Raw genomic sequence first — 21417 nt, forward strand, 5'->3', positions numbered from 1 at the left:
AAATTGAAATACAGGAAATTCCACTTAGACATAAGAAAACACTTTTTTACTATGAGGGTGGTTGAACAGGGGAAGGTTGGGAAGCCTCCATCACTGGAGATGCTCTGAACCCAGCTGGGCGCGAACCTGAGCCACACGCTGTAGTTGACGTAGCTTTGAGCAGGGCAGTTGGACTAGACAATCTCCAGAGGTCATTTCCACCCTCATTCATTCTGTGATTCTGTTTGAGGTCAGATATACTGCTTACTGGTGATGTTCTGATTCATCACTGGATTTTTATGGGAACGTGTAATCTAAAATACTGATACGGAGCAACACAGTTACACTTTGATTTGTGTAGTGTTTTGCCAAAGGACAAATTAAGAGGATTGCATTAAGTGTACTTAATTCAAACAATTTTAAAGGGAAAAATTTCAAAGGGCTATTGGATTTCAGTTTACCAAATAAAGCAACTTCAAGATATTTAGCGTTAAACAAATCTTGAAACTTATATATATATATAAAAGTATATATTTTATATATATAAATACATATTTATACACAAACATATATATACATGTTTATATATACACACACACATACTGGCACAGCCAGATCTAGAGGAAGACATCTGTGCATAGCCTGCATGAGACTGCTGGTTAGTATAATGAATTACGTTGCGCAGAAAATACATTGCTTACGTGAGTTCTTTCGGTGAGTGATATAAATAGATCTGAATGTTCATGTGAATGAAGGAAAATCAAGTCTTGTACTGCAGGTCAGCAAGTCCATTAGTTTAAAATTCTTCTGCGTTCTTTTAGTTATTTCTGAAGAGCACAGGTGACCTGATTTAACATGCTTGCTGAAGTTCCTCAAGTGTATCTAGCTATATGTATGGAGTTGAACTGACTTTTTTGTAAAAACAGATTGCAGTTCACCTGCAGTATTTATTTAAACAAAAATGCAGTAAAAATATCTTGTAAGCAGATTTTTGTGAGCTCAGCGCTTTGTGATCTGAAGTTGTTTCTTTATGGTTGTTGCTGTCATCATGTTGGACTGGGAGTTTTGAGTTCCACTTCCGAACTTCGTCGCTGGTTTGTGTACCTTTGCTCTTGTTATACTAATCTTGACCTTTGTATCTGAAACCTGCTTAAATTTTTTCTGCTGTTTGCCTACGTATAAAACAGGCATCATGATACTGTCTCTCTAAGATGAACTCATGTCCTTGTGAAATTTTGCCTAGCGTTTCCTCTTCTCCCCCCCCCCCATGTGTCAGTCTAATCAAAGAAAGCATGGAAATCTTGCCTCTTCCTTCTACGTCCTAAGAGGAGGACTAAAAACATTACTGTAAACCATTTAATGTTTTTGCAAGTCTCTTGCTTTTCTAGAAGCTTGCAGCTGCAGACTCAGCTTGTAGAAGGGGTGGAACATTGGGGTCAAGGAGCTGAACCAACAGCTACCATGTAGGCTTTTTTCTGTTAAACAGCCTTTTTTTTGTATAAGATGATGATTCCTGAAGTTCTCCAAGCTCTCCTATCCTTTTAATGCTGATTGATGTTTGAATCAGTTGGTACACTAATTCTGGTACTCGTTATATTTAATAAGATATTCAGTAAAATGCAATTTAATAATTGTGTAGCGTTGTGAGATAATCGGTCTTCTAAGTCTAGCCAAAAATGGTCTTTGCTTACGATTTAAAAACTTGCTTATACAATCGTCCTATGGACTAAAGCCACTCTTCCTTTCTGCCAGCCCTCCAGACTCATCTGAAGAAAGCGTGTGTACGCTCCTCAAGCAACTGCCTCTTCCTTCTGCAGCCAGCACAGGGAGCTGACTAGTGTTCCCTTTGTTCTAAAGCTAAAAAGAATAGACCCCCCTAAACTCGGGGTGGTGTTGGGTGAAGATGAAGAAAAGTCAAGTTTCTCAGCAGCGTAATCCTAGTTTTCTCAGAATTTGGACTTTCTCGTGTTTTGCTTTCTCGCTGCACAGGAAATCCTCACATCAGTCTACTGACTTTCTCTGAACAATTGCAGGTGCTAACTCTTTGTAAACTGACCTATTTCCTACAGCCAGGAAGATCTTTGTAGCCAGATTTATATAGCGTTCTTTCCTTCCCCCAAAGCCCTCTAGGTTCAGTTGCTTCAGTTTAACCTATTTTGTCGAAGGCAGAAATCGAATCCATTTTGTTACCACACGCTGCACAAAGTAACATATTTCAGAGTGTTGTAGGTGGGATAGGGCAGTTTGAGTTTGTTTCAGTCTCAGAATTTCCAAGGTAAACAGTGATCTATAAATAAAAAGGAGAAATAACAGCTAAGTTTCCAGGTTGGTCATAACGAAGCTACCTAAAATGAGATTTTAATCTCCATGCTTGAGCCAAATAAATAGCTGGTTGTAACTAGTCACCTTTGCACTAGCTTCATTATCTGTGCTGAGTGCTGCAGGCCAGAGTAGAGATTCGGGTTCATATCTGTAATGCCTGTCCTTGTTTTTACTGTTTGACTGCAAAAGTACCACTCATAAATCTCAAGATGAATAAGAGCACAAGATTTATTGTGTACTGTTGCTGTAGGCTTCAGAAAATAATTTTTAAATGGTATCCCCAGACGTGTCCACACACAAGTTGAGCTGTTCACTTTGAATGGTCATCATTTCTCTCCATGTCTTCGGAAAGAAAACTAACTTCTTGCTCTAGCCGTACATAATATTTGGAGGTAACGAGATGTAGCAGCGTTATATGTTTGACTGACTTTCTTACTTGGCTTATAGCCTTTCTTCCATACTGTGGTTGGTTGGTTTCTTTCTTTAGATGTAAGCAGAGATTTTAATTTGAAAACGGAGCGTTTGTAGGGCCGCGTTGTTCAGTCAGCGGAGCCGTCGCCCGTCCGGCAGAAGGGTGCGGAGGGAGGAACGCGTTCCCCCCCGGCAGCCTGGGCAACCTTCTGGCACTCGGATAGGAAGGACTGGGCAATGACACGGCAGGAGTAAGCACTCAGGATTGCCTCACCTGAGCACTTTTGAGGCGTGAACAGCTGGTTTCAGGTTGTTGCTCTTGTTTTTTCGAGTCATAGTATATTTGCGCACCACGATAGTGTCTCAGTTTTTCTTGGCCGCTTCTGTGGCGTTAACAGCGGGCTTTACTTACAGATGGTGTGATAAAAGTAGGATTTGTCCACCAGAATAGAATTGTGCAGCAGGCATCTCGATAAGGTACATGCATCACTTTGGTTCCCTTGAGGTAGTTTGATGTTAGGCTGTTTGATGTATGTTAGATCGAGGATAATCTGACTCTAATAATCTGTGTAAAATGCTAATGTGGAATAGCTTATTAGCATGCAGGTTTTTTCGCATGGCTCTTGGTTTAGTCCACCAACAGATCCAAGTGAAAAATCAACTTGATTTCTTTTCTTTTTGTCATCTAATTTTTCTTCTGCATATTCAATTGTTTGGAGATTAGAAGTATGCTAACGTTATTAGTCTTGCTATAGAAAATATTCCTGTGCTTTTTCAAATGGATGACAAATGTTCTGTTTTGTTTTGGTAATGCAGATCCTAGCTGGCAACTTTTCATAATACAGTGAATTAAAGAGCAATTTGTTTGGGTAATTTTCTATTTTTATTATGTTCAGCACACCAGGGGGTGGGGTTTTTTATTCAAGATAAACAAAAAAAATTATCGAGAGTTTAAACGTTGTTATGTATTTGTTCTTTTTCCATTCTGTTTTGCAACCCTACAAGTATAATAAAGAAGACACGAGCTCTGTGAATGGGAGAACTGTGTTTGCAAGGTCTCTGGTGTGCAGGTAACTTTCCAGTGTTACCTGGTTTCTTTCATTCCATTCAGTGGAAATTTACCTCACTGACTCCTATCTTGGTTTGAAATCAAGAAAGTTTGTATTTAAGAAAAAAAAAAATGCTGTTCATGTGGCGCTTTCTTCAGGTGAAATACTAGATTGCTGTCCTTTCACCTCGTTGCCTTGGTAATGGAAATTTATTGCCTCTGAGAGTCAAACTTCCGCATACTGGTTACTACTGTTTAGAGCACTTCTGGGTCGTCTCACTGCCTCACTTCTTACTCTTTAGAAACACTCTCTCTCTCTTTATATAAAGATCTTGTACTGAAGAAACTGAAGTGCTTGGTAAGTTGGGCTTTCGTTAACTGTTTAAAGACTGTACAATTTTATCTCGGTGATTTTTAGAGTTGTCATCAGCTGTTAATGCGACTGTCTAATTCTAATGTGTCTGAAGTAAATGTCATGAAGGTTGTCTGGGGTTTTCATGCTACTGGGAAAATAGGTACTGTGTCTCAACGGTCCTTGACGCATTTGTCAAGGAAATTTGTCCATCTTGAGATGTTTGACTTACAGTTGATTTTTATATACCTTTCATACGGCAATAGTGGAAGAACAGGTTAAATGCTTGATGTAGCGTGTCAGCTTCTCTGTCCAAACACCGGTTTGTTGATCCAGACTTAGTGCCCTTCACACTTGCCGGCTCATTAAAAGAGCCGAGCTTCTACTCGCACACCCGCATCGAACGCTCCGCTCTTAATGCGTGCTTTAAATGCATCACAGGCATTGCTGTCTTATAAACACAAACAGAAAGCGGACACCTACAGTTTTCCTTCTTGCCTCAGAAAGCGTGTATTGCTGTGAATTCATGTTGATATGTGTTTGGAACATACTAAGGTGCGTTCCAAACTTTATTCAAGCTGGTTTGCATGGTGCAGCCATTTTCCTTTAGCTGATGTGGGCCAAGTTCCCTCCTCGATCATTCGGTGGCGGGGACAAGTTGAGGAGCGGCATTGCACGCTCGCAGTGGGGAGACCTGCACGGGTTACAGCAGCAGGTTTTGCCCGTGTTTTGTCTCCTGAACTCTTCTTCCTCAAGCCTCCCAGCTCCAGGAATAGTTTAGTAATCCAGCAGCAGGAGGTGTTTGGTGGTTTGTTGTTTGGTTGGTTGATTGGTTTTTTGTGTGTGTGAATGCTTTTAATAGCAGATATTTGAAATGACTTTACTGTTAAGAGCACCTGAGGAGAGTTAACGTCTTGTTCACTTAAAAACAAAAACGTGAATCATTTACATAAATATGGCTTGTAAATCTGTAAACATATCTGCACTCTTATCTGTGTGCTGACGTGACCAGGGGTCCGTGCGTATCTGTTTGTTGCCAGTGAAGCTCTCGCTGTGTGATTGGCCTTGCTGCGCTCCACTCGGCTGGCTTGGTACCACCTTGCTCAGCTGCGTCTTCTGTGAAACGGCCGTGTGAATTACTGATATAAAAATCTCATGATCTGTAGAAAGGTTATTCTTTAGCAAAAAAACTATGTAACCTCTGCCACTTTTTAAGGGGAACAAGAACACATAAACTTTGCGTTAATCATTGGACAAAGCAGAAATAAATACGAATGTGCTTAACAACAGAATTCAACATTAATATCTAACCGAGCGCTTTATGGCGCCCCTGCCCAAGCAGGCAGGGCAGGCTAAGGTTAGGCGGGAGAGGAAAGAAAGGGTGCGTGCTTAAATGGCCCGGAGAAGCGAGGCTTCGGCAGTGTTAGCGTTGTGCTGTCTGAGCGCTAACAACAAGCGGGCAGCAGCGATCCCGACGGGCGTGTAGAAGTTCGGAATTCCAGAAGCAGCGTCACAAAATTTCTTGTGAGTCAAACTACTCAAAACGACCTAGTCTCGTGGTTCTGAGACACGCTCCGCGTTCTAGTTAGAAAACCAAGCGAGATCGGAGATGTAATGTCAGTGTGGGTCTCCTTGTGTGCCCGAGGTGGCTTCAAAGGGCGGTCGAGGCAGCGTGCCCCGTGCCGCTTGGGTGCTCAGCCTGGCCGAGGAGCGGCAGCGGCTGGCGTTCTCAGGAGACCTTCCAGGCGTAGCGCCTCAAAGGCGAGGAAGCGTGGAAATGATAGAAAAATTCCTCTGTGGGGTGGGATTACCCTCTCATTTCTCTCTCTCTCTCTCTCTCTCTGTCTCTCTCTCTCTCTCTCTCTCTTTTCTTTTTTAGATGGAATTAGAGCATGGCCTTTTGAAACGGTGAATTTCAGCAGCACATAAGTTTATATTAATATATTTCTTCTGGAATAATGTTAATGGAGTACTGCTCTTAAGCTGGGCTTTATAGCGGAGAAGGGAATGAAGTTAAGAAATATACATTATTTTGGACAAGGTACAGTTTAGAAAAGCGGTATATTTACATTTTTGGTGAAATTGTTAGGCATATGTTAGAATGCCTCTGTCAGTGGCTTGACCAATGGATTCATTAGTGGATTATAACTGTTATCAAAATATCATTTGTCCATATTTTACAGAAATGGAAAGCAACTCCATTTATAACTAAGAACAAAGTTCAGGTTGTTGGTAGTTTAAGAAGAGAGGGTAACCTGGATGAGTGCGTGTGCTGTAAGTAAATGCTCCCTTCAAGAACAAAATAACCTCATACAGTATTGCGTTTAGGAGACAACTGAAACTTTTCTGTCTTCCCAAAACTAGTGCAATTTTTTCTTTCTCATATTAGTCTCTAAAGAAACATTGCAAAACTCTTAAGACAGAAAAGGTAACTTGTATATCTTAACTGTATAAATATGTATATTTTACAAATTCTGGAGGTATTAATCCTCTGGAAGATGTAAGAGAGCAAATGTATTTGAGTCTTTTAATGATTAAAAAAATCTCTCAAATTATATTTTGATAGAAGTGAAGGATCTGGGGGAGAAAAGTATTTCTCTTTGGTAAATATTTTCAACTGTGAGCAGAAACAGAGGAGTGCTTTTTATATATCCACTTATCAAGAACACTAAGTGATTTAAAGATGGATACAATAGAAAAGGTGCTGCTCTTATTCAACATCAGTATTGCAGCATGTCAATCATCTAGGCACCAGTTCTCTGTGATTACTAAATATATGTATAAAACGAAGAGGAAGGAATCTAGGTCGGAAGCTTCCATCAGTGTCATTGGGGAAAAGGGGACAGGAAAAGAGATCTTGTTGATCTCAGATACCCCCATCTGCGTTTCAGCGCAGATGCTGTCAGAGCCGGTGTGACCGCGCAACCAGCCTGACAGTTGCTTCCTGTTGACGTGGAGAGTGAAGCTATGAAAACATGCAGCACTGAATAGAGTGACCCTGGAAGGCCAAGTGTTAATTTGCTGTGGGTGGATTGGGATGGTCCAGTGGGGTGCTGTGGACCACGGACGGGGTGGTAAGTGACCACCTCCTTCCAGCGCCCCCTGACTCAGGGGGATGCTCGGTAGTGTTGCTGGAGCCAGCAAACGGAAGTGAGTTTGTGCTGGCACAACTGCTCTGTGAGAGTGCGTTAGATGACTGGTTACTTACGAAAGTCTTTCAGTTAAAATATCCACCTGCCAATAAACTTTTTCCCACTCTATTTGTATATGTCAGTGATGTTGTCTAAACAGTTTAAATGTCTTTCTGGTCAGTGGCTCATTCAATTCATGTGGTACCTCAAGCTGTGTATCTTTACAGAACTCTTCTGATTGCAGTAGCTGTATTTGCTCTGTAACTGATGCTTGAGGAGGAGCAAGATTGTGTAGCATTGCTCAAGCAGAGCCTCTTTTCCCGCTTCTGGTTGCTGGTTTGATCAATCTCCAGGCAGTGCACTATGCAAGTGTGAAAGTGTGTGTGGTGAAATGTGGTGAGGAAACCTTGTTCTTGTGGTTCATGTTTCTAATTCTCTAATCCAGGTCCCCATGGAGCTGCACTTGGTCGTCTTTCTGCTCACAGGAAAGAGTGGTTGAGGGTAGGGGACAGCCTTCTTCAATGGCAGTGTCATCGGGTGTCACATGCACATACATAAATGCAAAGGGAATGTTTCCTGGTAAAGCTACCCTGTGTCCAGCAGTCAGCAACTTAAAGTCTCTGCATTAGAAAGTTCTTATCAAGACCGTCCATTTCATTGTCATCAGTGGACACACATCCTTTATGAATCTGCCTTCCCTAGTTTTGTACCCATTTATTTGTTTAGCTTTCAGAACTTCCAGTGATGGTGAGAAAGTTAGCTGAATTCAAAGAGAAAAGATCTTCCTTACTTTGAAACCTGTCATTTCGTAGTATTGACGTTTTCAGTCTTCTGTAATGATATGATACAAACTGTTGTGTGTTTACCTTTTCCAAATAGCTTGTGACTTTATGCACTTCTTTCAAATCTTCTTTCAGCTGTCTGCTTCTTAGACTGAAAAGTGTGGACCTATGTTGTACAGAAATCTTTTGATAAGTCTGATCATTCTTAGCAAGTTAAGATTTGTAGGTAGGATCCATAGATTTTATTGGACCAGTTTTATTACACTACTTGCAATTGTAGTTGGAAAAAATAGGCAAGCTTTTTCAATCTAGGACACCAACTGCATGTCTCTCCGTGCATCCTTCAGCTTCATGGCACACAGTCTCCCATGCATAGGATCCCAACCAGACCCATAACTCCACAGCAGTTATATTGCTTCCCCTTACTCCAAATTAGTATCCTCATCCTCTAGTATCCTCTACTTCTATCTGGGTTTTTCCTGGGATTGCATAAAGTCAGCTTTTTCCAAGATCAGTTAAATGTTCTTGAGTGTCCAGGCTTGGTTCCACATGCATTTCTTTGCATGGGAGTACTGGCTTTTAAGCAGCTACCTCCATCTACCCTTCATCTCTGGCTGTCCGTTTCTTCCTCCCCTTATCTTCAGTTTTGTTGGCATGCTGTTTGTGGGCTGCGTTGGCTCAAGGTATTCACCTAGCTACAAAGCAACGGGGCGCGGGGGGGGGGGGGGGGGGGAGCAGTTTAGGTTGGCACTTTCCACTGAAAGAAATGTACATGTAAACATGGCCTTAATCTCAACAAGCATAAGTACTACTTAACTAAAGATTAGCTCAGGCTCAAAGCTGAGAAGGGATTCCTTTAATTTGGCATTTGGATCCTGAGTCTCCTGACTCAGTAATTTTCCACGTTAAGTGATCTTGTTCTGACTGCTCTCAGTCATTGTGTCCTGGGCTTACAAGAAGGAAACAAACCAAACTCTGAATTTTCTTTTCTTGAACAGCCTTTTAAAAGAAGGGAGGGTGGGATCCTGTGCCAAGTAGTTGATGTTCTCTGTTTAAAGTCTCTCTTTGTGCCTAGCCGGCAATCCTTTATCTGATTTTTGATGGACAATGAGGTGAGATTACCTCTCTATTGCTGCAAAAATTTAACTGCTTCCTCTACCTAGGGACAGTATACTCGGAGGCAGATGGACAAATTGAGGCACAAGGAGCAAGCATAAGAATATAAAAAATGTTCCTGCCCTTCAGCCATGCTGTTCCCCCCAGGTAGCGCTCTCAGCTGAGGAAGTGGAAGGTCAGGGGAGTACAGGTTTGAGGTGTCTGCCTATGCACAGCCTGGGAAGCTGGGAGCTGCTGCTGGTACCTGCTATCAGTGGTGATATTTGAGCAAGCTTAATTTGGGAACCCTTTACCTGTGTAATTTGAGGATTCTCCCAGTCCCATGAGCTGGAATATTCTTTTAATGAACTTTCTGGTATATGTGTGCACTTGGATGCATCTGTGTTGTTATGCTGTGTTTGAGAACACCTTTAAGGTGAACTGATGCGATAAGTTCTGTGCGTTGCAAGAGACTTATTTTACAGACAAGCTATCTGAGCTACTATTCATCTGATTCAGAATACTGCATATTAAGTGGCATGCTTTTGCAAGAGTTATGTAGCTTCTGGTTTAAAACTTGTAAATCAATTTAAAACTTGTAAATTTTAAAAATAGATCCTGAGATCTATTTGCACACCACTGCAAACAGGTCTTTGCTAGTTGGTCCAGACCTGTGGCCTTGCTAGTAGCTGACCCTCAGACCCCACAGTATCTCTGGTAGCTGGCTGGGATACCCTGGTCCCTCCAGTAGCCACCTCTCAGACCCCCCGGTCTCTTGGAGGTGCAGACTTGGCTCCCAAGCCTCTTAGGCTGCTTGCTGGCTAGTCTGGCTTGGTGTGTGTTAGCAGTTGCGTACTGACACGTGTGCCCATGCAATATGCGCTCACTCTGGTTACTGTCACCGCAGATGCTCAGGCTCCTATGACCCATGGCCCCTTCTCCAGCTTGGACCCCTATGCCTACCCCGTACACCTAATAGGGAGCCCTCTCACCCAGGAAAATAGAAATGCAGTTTATTAAGAAGACAAGACAAGACTGTGGTGATCACGTGCAAGGCATGGTCAGACAAGCTTACATGCCTTTATTCAATTTTTCCTTCTGTTTTCCCATGCTTGTTCCTCACCAAACCACCTTAATCCCTGCCTTTCCCCACCTTTGGTCCTTCCTCTAAACATCTCATAAGAAGTCTTGCATGATGCCCAAATGCTCTTCTGGCATCCCGTAATGAGCGGCATACCCCTGAAGGCAGCCTGTAAGTGATGTGGGGAGGTCCTCTCCCGTTGAGTCCCCTGGTGGTGCTGCCCCAGGACCATGGGCTGGTGGCTCTCCTGGACAGCCCTGCTAGCAACCAGGTCAGGGGTCTGATTGCTCTCATGGGATTATTGGGGTTCATCTGCGCCTCATCAGCCCTCTGTTCCTTTGTGTGTACCAAGGCTAGCTCTTAATCGTGTAACGTAACATACCTAAGTTTTGAGATTCCAAATATGTTTATTTCCTGAATTATCTCTCAATTTTGGCAGACAACCTGGAAAAAAATTTGGTATACAGTCTTGGAAAACAAGTGATATTTAAAACATTTAAGTCTTTCATCCTCCCCTAACAAATAAATGCATACATTTAAACAAGCTTGTTTTGAACCCAGAAGTGTATTGAAATGACATGAAACTTCATGGGCAGCTCTGAAATTTTTTTTTAATCCTTCAGCTGGAAGGGTGTTCAAAACTGAATTTTTGCAATAAAAACCTTTTTATTTGAAATTTCTTGCTTTAACTTTCTGAAAAAAAAAATTATTTTTGTATCCAACTCTAATTAGGATGTGACTTTCCCTGGAGAAATCCATGTATGTGGTAGATAACCAAGCTAATCTGTCAGTCATCTCCAAAAACATAGTGCGGTGCTGAAAGGGCCCAACATTAAACCTCAGTGGAATCTTTCTTCTCCAGAAATGAGAGCAACAGAAGCCTTCAAGAAGGCTGTGCAGCTGTCATTTTCAGTTTTCCTATGGAAATACTGAATTTGGGGCTGAAGGACCCGTTTCAAATGGGAAGTAATCTGCTTTAGTTGTAAATTGTTTATTGCAGTTCCTCACGTGAAGGATTTTACTGTTGGAAGGTGGCAGAAGAGCTTATATCTTATTAAAGGGAACGCCTGTTATAGCTGTCCTTGCATTCTCAACACAGAAGGACAATGTGGTGCGCGTGCAAAGGTTCTGGCACGTATGCCACCATTCAAAGCCTTGTGCCTTGAATACGTTGGGTGTTATCAAATGAGTATCTTACTGACTGATGGAAAATTTTTGAATGCAATTGTAACGCTCTTGCCTTGGCGTTAAGGTGTTTTAATTTATTTTATTGCTTTAATATTACATATTTTTTAACCAGTAGTTGCAAAAGCACTATTACTTTGTACTTCATTGCTTGCAGACGAGGAGTACCAGGTCTGAAACCTGGTCTGTTCCTACTTGGTGAGACGAAGGAATATTTAGCAGGGGCTGAGAATATGGAGACAGGGAGGGAACAGGGTCACGTCTTCTGGAGGAGATAGCTGTTTGACTAGAATATTCAAATATTTGAATAGAATATCTAGTGTACAGCCTCATCTGTAATATCACCAAATCATTTTCTGGGTTAGTGTTGATGTGTACTTTAGAGTATGAAGTGAGCCTTGAGGAACGTTTGAAGTTCTATTCAGATAGTCTGGAACATCGTCTTTTAGGTCTTGTAGAACCTGAATTTTAGAGATTGGCCAGTGTTTGGACTTCCTCCTGTGATTTTTTTTTTTTCTCGTTGTTTTTGATTCAGTTAATACATAGAGGTGATTTTAATGCAGAGATAAGATGCCACTCCAACAAAAAGCACAAATACCTGTTGATGTTGGACTTTGTGAGAGGGCGTTGGAGTAGCATTCAGAATATAACTACCATTACAAATCCCTTGTTCTGTCCCTCTCTATTATGACTTCCTGTCCTTGAGTTCTCCTTCACTAAGGTCAGAATTCTCTGCATTTCTGACATTTTTTCCATTCTGCTTTCTCTTCATAAAAGAATTTTCTTGACCCTCATCTGCAAGTTCATTGACTCTTGTCTAGAAAGATTGAGTGTGTGCTATAATGCCTCAAAGAAAAGTAATGATATTACCAGGTTGAAAAAAGTAAAACAAACAAAAAACCCCCATTCATTTCACCATCTGTCAATGTAACTCCTGTTGTTTTCTTCTCCCTATATATTGGTTTTGTCTACCTGTCTGGTAAACTTTAGGCTCTTTTTGTAAGGAATCCTGTTTTCTCAATTTGAAAACTACTTTGCACAGTATAAGTGCTGCTGGGGAGAATATGAACAAACAAATTTTTGGAAAAGATTTAAATCCCCAAGATTGGTTGGTTGGTTTTTTTTTAACGCAGCACCCTTGTTACGAACAGGATGTTAGGATGACGCTCTCCTTGTAGACAGGTAGAATAAGAGCAGCCTCCCTTGTATTTCTTTCTCTGAAGTATTCTGTTTCTGACCCCTCCCAGAGGAATGGTATTAGACTGGACAGACATTGGTTTGCTTCTGGGGTGTTTCTGACCTTCCTAATAATCTCAGAAAACCTTAGATAGCGCTAACATATCAGTATCTCTCCTTTAGCTATCTACAGCAAATAGAGTGGGTGAAGCATGGTCATGCCAGGGTAAATCTGTGGGAAAACGTTACTGTTATCTGAACAAGCTTCAGGGAACGGAGTCAAATGATGGTGATTGAATCTTGCATCTTGCGGTTTTGGAAGGTGTTTTAGAGGACGAAAAGGTACAACTGACTTGGGTGTCTGCAAAACCTGTTTCTATAGGACAGTCTTCAAATTTAATTTTGGTGGCCTCTTTGTTTAACAAAAATAAACTGGACAAACAGAATAAAAAGAAAATACTATTGATATCACTGTTCCCAAGGAGCTAAACATAACACAGGGATAAACTGCTGAACAGGTCGATGTCCTAGCAGTATGCATCTTTGAACGTTGTTTTTGAGCTCTGTATATACCAAGATGGTGAGACAGGTTTAAACAACTGAATTCTGGATTTCAAAATCCAGGACTTTTTTTAATCTTGTACCTTTTAAACCCTCAATGTATCTCTACTGTAGACAAAATTATTATGAATGTTTTATCTTGTGTTTGAAGAGAGCTTTATAGTCTACGCAGAATAAATTTCTGTGGAGTATATATTAAATGAACTAGATTTCTGAGGATCATTTAGGATTTCAAATGGCCCTGTTCAGCAAATCGTTGTTTACTTTTATTACTGTTATTCTCTTATAGTATTATTACTGTTATGCTATTATTATTATCCTGTTTTTTGTTTAAGTTTTGCCACCTTTGGCTGTAGTTGGATGCTTTTCATGTTTGCGTTTTGGCTATTCTTTAACAGATTAAATGTACACCTCCTGGAGTACTTTTCCTTTCAAAATCTAACCTAGGAAAGACTGCTACTATCTAAAGGCTGAGAGTTCATTCACAGTTTAACCACTTGCACAGTGGTGATCTTGAAGATCAATTACTGAACCAACATTAAACCTGTCGTCTTTTTTTTATTAACAGGAGGAGTCTCGTATCCTCAGGGTAAAGGTGGTTTCTGGCATTGATCTAGCAAAAAAAGACATCTTCGGAGCCAGGTAGGTGTGTTGCGTTGAGTATTCTACGCTTTTAAACACAATACTCTTAGAGCAAGGACACTATAATTGTTCATGAACATAATGAGAGATCCTATTACATGATTACAGCCAATGCAAATTATGGGATGTTTGTTGGCAAGAAAGCAATTAATCACACTAAGGACTGTTCATGCCCTCTGGAATATTCCCTCTTCCACCACAGGAAACAGTTGCTTATTTCATCTTCTGCCCTAGTTCTGTCAATGTGTAAGGAAGCACTCAAACTTTGGCAGGTTTTGGTAATATTTAAAATTACTCCCAGCTGTCTCCCCATATGACTCACATGATGTAAGAAAGACCAAAAGCCAGCAGCACCCTCTCTTAATTTGAGAAAGCTCCACTCTCTGCTGGTTTTCAGCACCAATCTCTTCGGTGCCAGGTGTCTAAGTCTGATGTGATAGCCAGATTCTGAATTTTCCTGGACTCTTAGACATATCTGGATATCACTGCTGCAGTTCCTAAGAATGGTACCTTTCAGATGGAAAGGCAGTAAAGCATTTTATCTTTATTTAGCCTATGTTATTGGAAGTATTAGTGCAGGAAAGAGTTTGGCATGAACTGTGCCGACTTGCTGCTTTTTTGCTTTGGCTATGGCAAGTCCAGGTTTTGCTTTTGGTTGAGCCTTGAAATTACTTTTGTTTTAAACTGGGAGCTGAGAGGAAAAAGAGAGCCTTCCGGAGTGCACGGGGCAGTCTGCCCATGGTTGTCTCCCTGTTTGTCTGCGCGTTGAAAGATGGAGCGAACAGACCATGCTTTGCACTGGTCTTCAAGCCAGAATAACTATTGCCAAATGACAAAACTGGTTTTAAGTGGTCAAGTGGAAACAGACAGACACAGTCACTTTGTTTGTTCTCTGAAGTCTTTTGTTTTGAAAGAATTAGTCACAGGTGTAAAATGCACATATTAAAAAGGGGGGTGGAATAGCTTTCCTCAAGCCTAGGCTTGTTGTGTAAATAGTGATTTAAAGAATCAGATCTTTCTAAGGTAGTAAGTGAGGGAGAAACTGGTCCTGAAGTCGAAACTGATGCAGAAAACCTTCTTTTTTTCTGAAGGCTAATTCCAAGTTTGACTTTCTCTGCTGATCTCAGTCCTTAGTATGAGGAGATTCTTTACTAAAAGTGCCCCGAACTTTGTAGAAGTATCAAGTTGAAGTTAGTGGTAACCAGTTTAGCTCTTATTGAAATGACTCTAGTTTCATAATTTATAAATGAGCCTCCCTATGGATTTCCCTGTATATCTTTAATGATGCTTGCAAATTGTTTGTTAGCTTGCCTATCTAGTTTGAAACTACATGAAAGCAGCGATTAAAGGCTTAATCAACTTTAATTTTTTTTTGTGATATTTGCAACAAACGTTCCTTCGGTAGCTGTATGCAGAATATGGTAAGACTAAGCTTTTTTTTTTATTTTCCTCCTCCAAATTTGCTCTTTTGAAGAATAGCTTTTGGTGCTAACATAAGCAGCAAAAGAAGTGGCTCATGTGTAGATGTAATCAGACACATAGTGCTTGCTGAGTAGATTCATGGTAGTACTGTTAATAGTGTGGCTAGGTTGCACTATAGGAGTACTACTGCTTGCTCTCGCTGCATCAGCATATACCTCATGGGACTCTCGCCCTTTGCCTGCTCTTGCAGTTGGAGTTGAGATGCTGCAGTACCAAAACATGAGAGAGGAGGAACAAATTCTGGAGAAGAGATGGGACTAAGGCACAGAGAAAATGAGATTTCTATTAAAAATACTAACCATAGAATTGCCATTTTTATGTGCTAACTTTGCTTTTTCTATATCTTGTTTAATTTGACCTTTTTGTATTATTACAAATCTTTTGGTTACTTGATATATTTAATTGGGTGGATTTTGTTTCTGCACTTTTCTGAGCTTTAAATTTTATCACGTCTTTTGAAGGAAAAAAAAAAGCAAAACTTGTGTTTGGAATATCAGATCTACTTATTAGAAGGGATTTTATAGAAATACTGAAGTGCTATGGCAAACTCATAGAAGTAAGCTAAGAAAAATGGGAATCTCTTTGGAATTCATTCGATTCTTTAAAGGATGCCTTGGAAACTTTACAGTTGAATCCCCGGCATTGTAGTATCTCCTTCAGCCATACTTCTCATAGATCTTTTTGTAAATATTTAAGATGTCTCATTCAAAAGAACTCCTGAAATTTGTTCAGAAATTGATAAATGAAAGAAAATTATCTTTCAAAATTCAGATATACTTAAACTAAATGAAATTTGAACTGAGTTCCATTGATGTGGCCCTTAAATATTTAAGTATATTGGCCTCAAGTCAGTAGGGTTTCCATAAAACCAGAGAGTTAAAAACATAAGTTGGGAATATGTTTTTAACTGTGTTTTAAACAGTTCTTTAGTAGAAGTGAGGCTAACAGCATCTTACATCACAAACTTAGTGAAGTGCTTGTATCGTTGTGCTGACAAGCTTTCAGAAAGTTTGGGCGGGGGCTAAAGTTGGAGTTGACTTTTTTTGCTTATTTTAAGGGCCTTGCATATCTTGCTGAGATTTCATCATTTCATGCTGCTTGAATCTTAAGTATGATTTAAGTCATCACAAATAGAATCATTCTAACATAGTTGTCAAGTGTGTGTTTTGTAATAATTATTCTTTTAACAGTTTTGTTGAGAATCAGTATGGAATGGATGATTAAATTCTTATTTGGGGGGCAAGGGAGTACGTAATGTCTGAACTAAGCACGAGGATGAGGAAAATGTAAACTTCTAAAGGCCATAAAAATAGTTTTTCTGTGTAGCATATGTTCAGGATCCCTAAACATAACAGTAAGTAATCCTATCTATGCGTGTTTTCTTCTGTTGGTGTGAATGTAGACCCCAACCCTCCATTTCTTCTTACTCTCCCATAAATAACTTTCATCAGATAAAGAAAATCAACTTGGAAGAGATTTGTGATGGTGTAACTTTTAGCACACAGCCACAGACTAACATCTTACCTGGAAGGAAATGAAAGTTATGTTACACAATTTTATTCCGTAAATGCGGTGTGTGCTAGGCAGTAGCTACCCGTATCAAAGAAAAATGTGCCATATCTGAGACCATTGCTAGCAGGCTCAGCAAAAGGCTGAAGAACCGAGTGGGCCATGTTGAGGATCTTTTTGGTCGGCTGCGAAGGAACCGCAGGGATGAGCAGTGCACGCGGGCGGAAGGAGGAGCAGTTCAGGTCTCTGCCCTCGCTCCCGAGGGACCGACCTCTCCACACCTTTAACGGAAGGTGCGCGTGACAGTGGCCAGTCTCCCGTTAAATCTTTCTGCTTCCTTCACTCCTTTTTTTTTTTACTGGCAGTAGTTGGGGACTGCTGGCCCCCGAGGCCACTTTCCTGTGGAAACGCCAGCGTCCTGCAGGAGTGTCTCTGCCGGCCCAGGCAGCAGGAGCAGAGTCGGGTTTCTGTCTGGCACCAGCCTTGCCTGTTCCTCTACAAGAAATACTTGTCTCTTCTCATCTGCTGTCAGGTGGAGCACCCGCCCACGGCTGTTGGATAATGTTTTTTGAGGTGATTATCCCTCCTGCCTGAGAGATGTTGAGGGAGGCGGGAGACACGTCATTGCGCCTGTGGGTATGGCGAACAAAGAGGCAAAGGCTGAGGCATGGTGGTGGTAGAGCAGAGCGCCGCTCCGCTCCGCCGGGGCAGGCGCGTGCGAATGAGTGGGCTATGCATTTGAAAGTGTGAAAATGAGTAGGCCTTGCTTTGAAAAAAGGAGGCATTTAAGAGTAGAGGAAAATGCCTTGTGATTCATCCAGATGCAAACTGGGACAGGGTTGACTTAGGGGTGTTGCCCTGTGTATCCGTTTCTTTCATAACGAATGAACAGAAACGGCCAGCACCGAAGGACAGAGCAGCATGGTCTCTCAAGGAGTGCAACGTGTGTCCACCCCACCGTGTGTCCACCCCACCGTCTGTGATGCCCCTCGCTCGTGGTATGACACATCCTAACCAGGCTCCCTCTGTCTATAGGCACTGCTGGGCTGTGGACAAATACGTGTTGTTTTTTTTTTTTTCCTCTCTCTTCTCACAAATTAAACCAAGTGCTGAGGACAAATTCCTGCTCTTGTAATGCTGTTTTTGGGAGAGAGGTGGTCAAACGACTGTGCTAAATGTTTTAGATAGTTATAAACTTTGGAATGAGCAAATCATAAAATGTTTAATGAAATCTTTTGAAAAATGTTAGAATTGCAGAATTACAGTCCCAGCAGCTGATGGGCAGCAGCTCCTTCATGGTTGAGTCATGCAGCGTTTTTAATACTGGGGCAGAATAGTGAGCATATTACTGTGTGACTATGAAAGATGAACTACAAAGCATACATTGTGTTTTATATCTCAATGGGCTTTTCTTACAGTATTTAATTAACTGGAATATTAAAGCCACCACTTCTAGACTTGTGGAGTTTGAAAGCCATTTTTGCCTGATAGCATCTGAAGAAAATCTCCTGCCAGTTTAGAGCACTAGAGAAACTAGTATTTTTCTCCTGAAGACTGCAACAATAAAGAAGACTCACTGCTTTTAATTTTCCTTTTCTGAAATTCTTTTTGGCTTACGAAATCACTTGGATAGCAACTGATGACATGCGTGAGTTGAGACATTCTTAGAATTACGATTAGAATGACACAGAATATACTAGAATGTAAAAATGAGTAGCAGCTCTGAGTTATCTGAGGTGACGGTTAAATGTGATGGATTTCATCTCCAGAATTTTAGTCGAAGTAGACCTAAGTGACTTATAGCCTGTTTTAGATTTTGCCCTGTAAAATCATAACACGTGGAATCTTTGGTTCGCTGCAACGGCTAGGAGGTGCTGTAAACGGATTTCGTGAACTTAGTATTAGCTTTGCATGCTTACCTCTGACTTAGACTTGAACGGTACATTACAGTCTGCATCGCTGTAGTCTGCATTGCTGTTTAGGCATGGGCACAGATGTTTCCTAGCAAGCATGCTGTATTGTAATTTAAGCATTACAATTTTACATGTATTTCCTTTCATTCTATCTCCAAACTTTCTTAAATGCCATGTCCTACTAAATTCAGCTATTGAAGGTATTTGCATTCTTGTATGTAATTGGGTAACGCAAATTATAATGAAATTTATCTTAATCGTGCAACATGCTGAACAGATTATTATTATTTATTACTGTTTTGTTTTTACTCACATATTATGACGGCACTCAAAGCCTCGCTCCTGAAGGAGGCTGCGCTGTGCAAGTTGCTGGGTGCAGATGCAGTTGCTGCCTGGAGAACCTTGGGGTATAAAATGAAATCTCCTCTCTGGAATCCAGTTCTTATGTTTACGTCTTACTGAAATCTGAGTAGATCTTCCTCCAGTGAGTTGGTCTGTTTGAGCACCTTCTGCCTCAGGGGGCAAGTTTATATCTTTTCTGGAAGGTAGTTCCAGGATGGACTTGGATTTTTTTAATCATTTTGTTTTATTCAAAGTTATGGGAATGTAATACTGTTGTTTATAGATAAGAAGGTGGTCTTTTTTATCTGCAGATAAGCTTTTTAACATGGATTTATGGATTCTTAGACTGTCTGGAGATTAGCCTCATGTCACTCTTCTGGGCAAATACTTCTGTAGTAACTGGTGAAACAGATGATACCACCATAGCTTTGTGTGATTTACTGCGTATAATTCCCCTCTTCCCGTTGCAGTGTGTTTACACCATTTGGAAAAGACACAAGATTAAAAATAAATTTAACAAGATACATAATCAAATGAATTACATCACTACTTTTTTAGAATACACCCACACCAGTTTTTTAAAATACAGCACTTCTGAAGGTAGCACTGGGTTGGCCATTATGTTATTTGGCACAGTCACGGCACGCTTTTATAAATACCGTTTCTGTGCATTCACACACGAATGCAGTCACAAGTAATAAAGGTGATACGTATAAATGAGAAGAAAATGTTACTTCACACAACCAATAATAAGCAGAAAAGACACTGTGGCGTGGATGTTCTTACTGATCGAACAGAACTGGAAATGAAGAAGGGTACGTTCGCATGCCTGAAAAAGGGCATATTGGCTTAAATTCCTTAGCTGCTGCTCTTGCCTTCTTGATAACGAAGTAAGTTAAAATTGTGGCAGTCTGGAAGTTGAGAAAGGTCGAGCGTTTTCCAAATGAGACGCTGCGGGTCTCCTCTGGGTCGGTTGTGCTCACCTGCTCGGAAGAGCCTGCGGCGTGAAGGCTCAGACAAAATGGGAGCCGCCTTCCTCTTCAGAGCGGCTCCCCGCAGCCGTGCTGGGGGGGCCCTGCAGGCCCCAGGGCCCCCGAGGGGGTGTCAATCGTGTTGCGTACCCCCGTTCGCAACAGGGCTGTGTCAAGCGTGGCCGGATTCTGTCAGGTACGCGTACGTTGTTCCTGTTGATTTACGATGGCAGTAGAGCACCACGGCTGCGGAGAGCGTGACCAGCAGGTAGCAAAGACAGCGGACGCGTATCTGTTGCCTCTTCTGTGTCCACCATTGCTATTTCTAGTCCAGTTTGAGTGATGGTAAATTCTCTTAACTAATGGAGAAATTCTAGTGAAAAACATGCCCGTGAAAGAGCTAGTGTGTGCAACTACCTTGGAACTGAGTTTTAAAAACATTCAGTTCTTTCTCTTACTGATGTTTCCTCTGTCTAATAGAGACTAATTATGGAGGTGAGCTACTCATAAAAAATTAATGAGTATTAGATTTTGTAAATAATCTGATGCACAATAAACAGACTCCTCAGTGCACTGTTCTACAGGATTTTGCAAATACTGTCTTTATAAACAATAAAGCTCCCTCTGGCGGCTAGTTTGGCGAGTGCCTGAATAAGCAAATGTTTTTTATCAAGAACTTGTATTTTCTTTAAAATGATTTACTGTACATACAATTTTAAAAAACTCAGATTCTTAAATTGTTTTTGTGGTGCACGTAAAATGTTTTTTGGCATCAGCCATTAGTCAAAAATCTTACCCTGTAAAGTTAACTCCATTTAACTGCATTCATAGGAGAACGTAGTTTTTTGGAGGAATGTTTCAGGATTGCAAAACAGAATATATTCCAGAGTGGAAAATACAGTGTCTGTCCTGTCTCGAGCAATTCCTGGAGGTGGAGCAAAACTTTGGAATTCTGTAATGCAAACTTTCAAACGATTGAATTCAGCAAAGCCACTTGCGCAGAAGGCAGGAGCTCGAGTGATTTGGATTCATGTAGTATTTCTTTTTTCTAGTTGGAAAATGAAGAATAGGAACCACCTTTCTTCTGCTGGTTCAAGGTTTTGAGAAATGCAATATTTGGAGCAATGTAAATATTCGATTCTTTGAATTTTGTGCAATGTCACTGAAAATAAGTGTTTAGTCTTACCCAAAGAGTGATGTGATTGCTCCATACCGTTGCTGTAGCTAATTTCGTAATTTTTCTCGTTTGTCGTGCCCTTGCTATGTTTCAAGGGAGCAGTGGCAAATCTGAGTTGAATTTCAGTGGAAAATCTTGATGCGTTATGCTGCTTCAACAAAAATACTCATCAAATAAGACTTGAGTGCTTTAGCAGTCATTACGATGAAACTGTGATGGGTTCCTCTTCCCCATCTCCACTGACATTGCCTTTTCTTT

The 21417-nt window shown here is 41.0% G+C and overlaps 1 protein-coding gene across 15 annotated transcripts in view; it reads left to right on the top strand.

Annotated features, from left to right (window-relative positions):
* LOC104138472 (NEDD4 like E3 ubiquitin protein ligase) overlaps positions 1–21417 on the top strand; it is a 215281-nt gene that overhangs the window by 30274 nt on the left and 163590 nt on the right. For 8 of the 15 annotated variants that reach the window (XM_068924507.1, XM_068924509.1, XM_068924505.1 and 5 more), the window contains exon 2: positions 13692–13765. In XM_068924507.1, coding sequence (XP_068780608.1) covers positions 13692–13765 — 74 coding nt within the window. Of the gene's footprint in view, positions 1–3995; positions 4119–5502; positions 5637–13691; positions 13766–15170; positions 15187–21417 lie in introns of those variants that run through there. The other 7 variants (XM_068924510.1, XM_068924520.1, XM_068924515.1 and 4 more) reach the window with 6 other exon arrangements.

The sequence above is a fragment of the Struthio camelus genome, chromosome W, assembly GCF_040807025.1.
Source record: "Struthio camelus isolate bStrCam1 chromosome W, bStrCam1.hap1, whole genome shotgun sequence".
NCBI lineage: Eukaryota > Metazoa > Chordata > Aves > Struthioniformes > Struthionidae > Struthio > Struthio camelus.